Source organism: Ipomoea nil, unplaced genomic scaffold (assembly GCF_001879475.1).
Source record: "Ipomoea nil cultivar Tokyo-kokei standard unplaced genomic scaffold, Asagao_1.1 scaffold2331, whole genome shotgun sequence".
Lineage (NCBI taxonomy): Eukaryota > Viridiplantae > Streptophyta > Magnoliopsida > Solanales > Convolvulaceae > Ipomoea > Ipomoea nil.
In genome coordinates, this window is record NW_017618759.1 from 1 (window position 1) to 8,582 (window position 8,582).

At 29.9% G+C, this 8,582-nt stretch overlaps 1 protein-coding gene across 2 annotated transcripts; it reads right to left on the bottom strand.

Moving 5' to 3' along the window:
* Positions 1–5,199: 5,199 nt before the first annotated feature.
* LOC109151938 (F-box/kelch-repeat protein At1g80440-like) lies at positions 5,200–6,509 on the bottom strand. 2 transcript variants are annotated; one of them, XM_019299531.1, is made up of 2 exons: positions 5,639–6,509; positions 5,444–5,523 (listed from the first exon to the last, which is right to left on the bottom strand). In XM_019299531.1, exons 1-2 carry the CDS (start codon positions 6,267–6,269, stop codon positions 5,519–5,521), a joined length of 636 nt encoding a protein of 211 aa, XP_019155076.1. In that variant the 5' UTR covers positions 6,270–6,509; the 3' UTR covers positions 5,444–5,518. The 2 variants fall into 2 exon arrangements, with proteins under 2 accessions (XP_019155074.1, XP_019155076.1); XM_019299529.1 differs by having other exon boundaries at positions 5,200–6,509.
* Between the last annotated feature and the right edge of the window lie 2,073 nt (positions 6,510–8,582).

Genomic DNA, 8,582 nt, shown 5'->3' on the forward strand with positions numbered 1-8,582 from the left:
ATTGAAGCTATTGTTATGTATTGATTAGCCACACAAAAATACAATTGACACTTGTATATATCTCACTTTAAACTTTAAAATTTAAGAACATACATGTAACTACATAAATACAATAGATTAGAAAATAATTTATGTGCCACATCTTCATTCATTCCTATACTCATTCATTATTTTATCTTGATTATCACTCACATCTTAAATCATATCAAATATTTTATTACAGAGTATAATTTACAGTGCCGCGCACAAGATTGCACTGTATCCTTTAAAAAATTTAATCATATTTTTACTTAGCTTGTTGGTTTTGCTTGTAAAAGAAAATCTATAAAATATTTGGAAAGCAGCTTTGACTTGTGACTTTGTGAGTGAGAAAGAAGCATATAATCCAATCCTCTGCAGAATAACCAACTTTATTCCATCCATATCTTCTAAGAATAATCTTGGTTTTGTATACACGAAATCCATTTTTCTTCCTTTTCATAATAATAATTATTTGGAATCTGTATCTTTTTGTTTTTTACTTTTTGACTGACCATTTGGAAATTATTTATTTATTTCATTTTACTTTAAAAAAAAAAAAACAAAGAAAAATAGATTAATAAGTAACACATTAATTTTAAATACAATTAGGGTCGCTCGAACTAAACTTAGAGGCTAAGTCATTCGTTAAAATTTGAATTAATTATAGGTTAACCATCTCAAAACATGACGAACTGACATACTACATATAGTTTGAATTAAAATCATACACTCCTTGATGATAAAACCCACATAAGATAAGTCTTCAAACATGTTAGAGTATCAAGCTCCATGATGATATTATCCTGCACTTTTTTTTTTTTTTTTTAACACTTTGAGAAATCACACTTTTATATGTCAGTTCAAAAGAGTGGTACTATATTTATCCGAATTTTATCTTTTCATTATTATTTATTATTATTATTATTATTATTATTATTATTATTATTATTATTATTATTATTATTTGTATTTACCTACTAATAAATTGATTTCATTTTAAAGTGAGATGGGATTGACTCATTCAAAGGTAATTAATTAAAGGGATAAGGGTCAAATAGACCCTAACTATATATTAAAGTGTAATTAGACTCTTGAACTAAAAAAAAAAAAAAAAAAAAAAAAAACCTTCAATTAAACCCTTAAATTAGTTAAAATAGTGCAATTAACATATTTGACCTATAATAGCATGTTACCTTTAAGTCACCTGCCACGTAGAATTTCACGTAAAATGCCATGTCAATTAATATTTTAAGTTTAGTTTTTTTAAGTAAATTAATTATATTATGTTTTTTGAGACAGGGGATCCCTTCACGTGGTTTGAGACAGGGGATCCCTTGTCTCCTTATGTGTTTATCATTTGTGCTAAATGTCTTTATTTTTGTTACAACAGGTTCAGAATTCAGGAGCTATTCATGGTTTTAGGGTAACAACTAACAAGATGAGCACCTGTGATCTCACACTTATTTTTCGCAGATGACAATTTACTTTTCTTTAAAATCAATGCTCAGGAAGTAAAGCAATATAAAGCCTACATACCTATGAGTACCTTTCTAGCCAAGCTGTCAATTTTCATAAGTCACATGTTTGTTTTAGTAAAAACACTTCTGAGGAAGATCTTGTGTAACAAGTTTACTTGGTGTTGCTCAATCTGCTAATTTTGGTAAGTATTCGGGGCTTCACTGCGTTTGTAGGAAGGAATATACGTGTTGTTTTTTCATATATTGAGAATAAAGTTGAACCGGTTTTTGGTGGGGTTCTAGTGGTGGCAAATGGTAGAGGTATTCATTGGATTGCTTTGGGTATCCCTGAGAAGTTTTGGGGTTTTGGGTTTTAAAGATTGCATGGTTTTAACTTAGCTATGTTGGGGAAACAAAGGGTTGAGATTTCTTACTAAGCCACATTCACTGGCTGTAGGCGTTTATAAAGCAATGTATTTTCCTAACTCCTCTTTTATTGATGTCTCTTTAGGCAATCGTCCCGGTCCCTATTTTTGTCGGAGTAGTATTATGGTTGCTCATGAGCTTATTTGTAGTGGGGTAAGACATAGAATTGTGAATGATGCTAAAACTATGGCTTGGGGTGATCCTTGGTTACATGGTGATTCAAATAAGATGATTCAGACCATAATGCCACATTATCTCTGTGTACTAGCAGGGACGGAGCAAGAAATTCGGTTGAGGGGGCGAAGAAGTAGGGACGAATTCTGAATTTTTTTTCAGTAAAGGCGAAACATTAAAACAAAAGAGATAATTTAAATAAAAAAACACATCTCATTATTAATATAAAAGAATGTTATATATATATATACACACACATATATATATATATATATGTGTGTGTGTGTGTGTGTGTGTGTGTGTGTATTAAATATTAAAAAGGTATTAAAAACGTAACTGTGTTGAAAACATAGGGAGGGAGTTAAAAAAACTGTTATTGAGCCAAGTATAAAACTATGTTAATGCCAAGATTCAATCCCCTATCCTTTATCATAACTCAACATGTGTTCAACCAACTCTTGTTAACATTTAATAGTTTTATTGGAATAAGGGTCAAATAGGCCATTGAACTGCACACAAGAATGCAATTAGGCCACTGAACTTAAAAAACCTACAATTGGGTCCCTAAACTAACCAATTTCATTCAATTTGTCCATTTTTCAGGTTTCTCAAGTTGCTAACAAGTTACCCCTCCACCTAGGATGCATGTGTGGCATTTAAAAAAAAATTAATTTTTTTAAAAAAATCTTAAATTAGTTTTTTTTAATGTTTAATAAATAAAAATTAAAATAATTTGTTTTTTTGAAAATAAAATCCAAGCCGTCTTAACAAATTATTTTATATTCAAAAAAAATTGTTTTAGTTTTTATTTATTAAACATTAAAAAACTAATTTAAAAATAAATTATTTTAGTTTTTATTTATTAAATATTAAAAAACTAATTTAAAAATAAATTATATTTAAAACAATGACACATATGCATCCTAGGTGGAGGGTAACTTGTTAGCAACTTGAGAAACTTGAAAAATGGACAAATTGAATGAAATTGGTTAGTTTAGGGACCCAATTGTAGATTTTTTAAGTTCAATGGCCTAATTGCATTTTCGTGTGCAGTTCAGTGGCCTATTTGACCCTTATTCCTAGTTTTATTTTACTAATACTAACACATGTACTATATATACATATATACATACAAAAATTATATATGGGGTGCATGGGGGTGGGGTGTGGGGGGGAGGGGGAGCAGCTGCCCCTCTTGGCTCCGTCCTGGGTACTAGGATGACAGGTTTAATTGATCCCACCAAGCAGACTTGGACTTATCTCTGTTAAGAAATTTTCCTGCCTTGTGACATTGATCGTATTACATGCATGTTTACCATTGCGCCCGAATTATGAGGATTCATGCTACTGGTATGGAGATCCTAGAAATGTTATAATGTCAAAAATGGTTATAGAACCATAACGGGGGACCTTGATTTGCAACCTGTTGATTTTAAGAGTTGGACCAAACTTTGAAAATTGAACATCCCTCTCAAATGGAGGCCGGACCTTCCTCTAGAGAGCACTAAATGATGTGTTTTGTAGCACCACAAATTTATACCAAAAAAGGGTGGATGTAACTATGTGAAGCTCTCATGTCCAAAAGTGTGGGGGTCAAAATGAGGATATGATGCATGCATGCATTTATATATTTTGTGTGATTATTCCCAGCAGGTTTGGAATGAGTCTATGCTAGCTACCGCTGTCACGGTTGGAGGGAGTTTCTTTCTCAGGTTGGCTGGACATGTGTTGGAGCTTTGTTTAGCTCTTTATTATGTGCTAATCAAAATTCATTTCAAAAATTATTAAATATTTTAATCATAGACTATTATGATTAGATTTTTTTTTTTAAATCACTTAATAAAATTGATAGACAAAAAAGTTGATTAATAGACAATCGATATATAGACAAATTTTGTGACATTCTAAATATTTAAATTTTTTGAGCAATAAAAATATAATGCATTAATATTGTGTCTATCTCCAAACATAAAGCATGTGAACGAATAAATAGTTTGGGTGAGACTTTTAAATAGGTTTAAAATTATAAACAAATCCTATTTGCAGGTGCAAATTTATAGTGAAATTGCACTAATATTGTGACTATCTCCAAACATAAACCATGTGAATGGAAAAATAGTTTTGGTGAGACTTTTAAATAGATTTAAAATTATAAACAAATTCTATTTGGTGCATATTTATAGTGAAATTGCACTAATAATATTGTGTCTATTTCCAAACATAAAGCATGTGAACGGAAAAATAGTTTGAGTGAGACTTTTAAATTGATTTAAAATTATTAACAAATTCTATTTAGTGAAAATTTATAGTGAAATTGCACTAATATTGTGTTTATTTCTAATTATAAATCATATGAACGAAAAAATAGTTTGAGTGAGACTTTTAGATAGATTTAAAATTATTAACAAATTCTATTTAGTATAAATTTATAGTGAAATTGAATTCTAATGAAAAAAAAAAAAAAAGATATATTCCAATTCTCAAACATTTTGAAACCCAAAATACTAAATATATAGTACATTTTGTGTGGGTGTGAATATATATACAATAAAGTTTTTATTTTTTTAAAGATTATTTTAGTTTCTCTAATTTTTTTCATGCATAGCATGAATAGATTATGAGTTTTAAAAAAAAATTAATAAGGAACTAAAACTTTAAAAAGTATATTATTTATTTATTTTTATGAAATACCTCCAATTTAATATCTATATATCAACTTTAATAGTAACAAGTCATCGCATTATATAGTACTTGACTTACTTAACTTTACTTATTTCGCTTTAGTCAATTCAAACAACTATTGGGTAATTTCAACAATTAATTCTCAAGAATTATTTTTGCCACGTGTAATGCATAACTTTCAATGTCACATTTTGTTTTGTACAAATCTCTAATAGAAACTTAAAACAATTGAAATGCATCATATTTTTACTTTTGGATTACAAGGTAGTATATGTTCTATATTTTCTCTATCTATTGCTACGAAATATAACACATCGTGAAACATATATTGAATCTCAATCATCTAAGATGAATATATTAAAAAATAAATAAATAAAACATATATTGAATCTCAATCATCTAAGATGAATATATTAAAAAATAAATAAATAAAAAGTAGTAGAAGAAGAAGAGTGCTTATCAAGCTAATTTAAGGACAAAATAAAATTGTTCCTTTTAGATGTGTATATGACAATAATAACCAAAATGAACATAACCGCGATACTTACGTGGGATTTTTACTTTCGTCCATTTTTTACTCTTCAATTCTAGCACATAAGCACTATGAATTTCACCACCTTTTGTATTTATCACCATCATATTCCCCTGCCACCCTGTCACATATGTCACGTCGGATGTAGAGTCGGGGACGCGCGTGACGAACACCCATGTGTCGTCCTCTAATGCAACCACGTCACATCTTTTCCTGATTTTGTATATTACCCTGTCAATCTCCACGTCGTTAGCCTGCAACCATATGTCACGGTCGCTTACGTGCCATTGTCGGGTGACAAAGTCGAGTGTTTCAGTGGTATAACAACTGTCGACGTGGAACTCACCACATTGGAACACGCACGTGCACACGTATCGCCCGATTGACATGTCCGACAACGTCGTCCACGTGTCCCTTGCCACGTCGTACGCCAACGTTGATTTCAGCGCTAAGGTAGTGGTCGAGCTCCGTCCGCCGGCGACCACCACTGTCCCGCCATCCTCCGACGCCGCACATCCGAAGAACAGGCGGTCCTCGCCTGGCATATCGGCGCCGCGCCTCCACGTGGCGGAGAAGAAGTTGTAGATGAAAACTGAATTCAGATACCGCCGTGTCACCGGATCGCACCCCCCTATCACCGCCAGCTCCGCCCCAATACCGACCACGCTACATAACACCGGCATCCTTTCCACCACCTCCGGTATCGGCGGAAAATCATGCCAACGCCTTTTCACCGGGTCGAATAGCGTGAGCCGGAAACCCACTGTATCCAATCTGCTTAAACTAAACCTTGACTGACAGATGGCAATGACAGGTCGGGTTAGACCAGAAGCTTTCCGGCGCCGGAGGAACTCCGGCTGCTTAATCACAGCTTTCCATGCTCTACATACAGATGAAGCCTTGGGAAACTGATCAAACGAAATCCGAATAAGACATTCAAAAGCTAAGTCGTTGGGAAGACCGGGAATCAGCTCCATTGCAAGAAAACAGAGAAAAGCAAGTGATCGGAGCAGAATTATATTGCAGATTATTATATTTCAGAGTTTTGGGTTGGGTTCTTGAAGATGAAAGGAAACAATAAATAGCGTCTTTATTAAGCTTTGGGGCCAAAACCAATGTAGCTTTGTTAGGGTTGCCGAATTCTAAGTTGTATGGGATCCAAACTTTTAGAAACTTCTTTACAATTTTGGAATTATTCTATTCAAATTTTTACAAGTCCTAATACTATTTGATTTAAACTTCTAAACAAATTAAAAAAAGTAAAATAGTATTCAATTTGGACTTTGGTATTCGTGCTAGTTAAGATAAAACATCTTATGAATTTTTAACAAATTAATATTTTCTCTCTAAATTCATTTTTATTACTTTTTTAAAAAATAAAATTAATAGTATAAAAATATATCATTAAAAATTTTAAATGATATTTTTATTTAAAAAAATAGAAATATTGGTTTTTTTTTTTTGTTTTTTTTTAATTAAGCTATAATTATATTAAATCACTGTCAGTGTAAATTTAGGTTACTTAAAAATATAAAAAAAAAATTAATATCAATGTCATTTAAAAGATCTCAATTAGAGTTGGGTAATAATATATTTTTTATATATTAATTTTATTTGTATAAAAAGAAAAAAAGTACATTTAAGTTTTTTTAAAAGAAATTATGAAGTAAAATATTCAATTATTCAGAGTTTTGGGTTGGGTTCTTGAAGATGAAAGGAAACAATAAATAGCGTCTTTATTAAGCTTTGGGGCCAAAACCAATGTAGCTTTGTTAGGGTTGCCGAATTCTAAGTTGTATGGGATCCAAACTTTTAGAAACTTCTTTACAATTTTGGAATTATTCTATTCAAATTTTTACAAGTCCTAATACTATTTGATTTAAACTTCTAAACAAATTAAAAAAAGTAAAATAGTATTCAATTTGGACTTTGGTATTCGTGCTAGTTAAGATAAAAACATCTTATGAATTTTTAACAAATTAATATTTTCTCTCTAAATTCATTTTTATTACTTTTTTAAAAAATAAAATTAATAGTATAAAAATATATCATTAAAAATTTTAAATGATATTTTTATTTAAAAAATAGAAATATTGTTTTTTTTTTGTTTTTTTTTAATTAAGCTATAATTATATTAAATCACTGTCAGTGTAAATTTAGGTTACTTAAAAATATAAAAAAAAATTAATATCAATGTCATTTAAAAGATCTCAATTAGAGTTGGGTAATAATATATTTTTTATATATTAATTTTATTTGTATAAAAAGAAAAAAAGTACATTTAAGTTTTTTTAAAAGAAATTATGAAGTAAAATATTCAATTATTCAGAGTTTTGGGTTGGGTTCTTGAAGATGAAAGGAAACAATAAATAGCGTCTTTATTAAGCTTTGGGGCCAAAACCAATGTAGCTTTGTTAGGGTTGCCGAATTCTAAGTTGTATGGGATCCAAACTTTTAGAAACTTCTTTACAATTTTGGAATTATTCTATTCAAATTTTTACAAGTCCTAATACTATTTGATTTAAACTTCTAAACAAATTAAAAAAAGTAAAATAGTATTCAATTTGGACTTTGGTATTCGTGCTAGTTAAGATAAAAACATCTTATGAATTTTTAACAAATTAATATTTTCTCTCTAAATTCATTTTTATTACTTTTTTAAAAAATAAAATTAATAGTATAAAAATATATCATTAAAAATTTTAAATGATATTTTTATTTAAAAAAATAGAAATATTGGTTTTTTTTTGTTTTTTTTTTTTAATTAAGCTATAATTATATTAAATCATTGTCAGTGTAAATTTAGGTTACTTAAAAATATAAAAAAAAAAATTAATATCAATGTCATTTAAAAGATCTCAATTAGAGTTGGGTAATAATATATTTTTTATATATTAATTTTATTTGTATAAAAAGAAAAAAAGTACATTTACGTTTTTTTAAAAGAAATTATGAAGTAAAATATTCAATTATTAAGATTACAATTCTAAAATAAATTTCAAAATCTCTAAATCAATCAAGACCGATGAATTAAAATCACCAATTAAATCATTTCTCACCAAGGCACCAACAATGAAATACTACACGTCTTAATAAATAGCTATGATACGGAGTACTATTTTTAGAATATTGTAGAAACCAAGGTTCGAACCTCGGCGGCGGCAGTGTGGGAATTATGTCCAAAGTGGGCAGATTCCTTGTGCGCACCGGCATTTGGCCCTGCCTACTAACCCATTGAGTCACCGTGATTTATGATGGGGTGTGAACCCCGTGGGCTCGGGGCCCAAGAA

Coding starts and splice junctions, on each gene's coding strand:
- LOC109151938 (XM_019299529.1), bottom strand. CDS start 6,269: ATGGAGCTGATTCCCGGTCTTCCCAACGACTTAGCTTTTGAATGTCTT.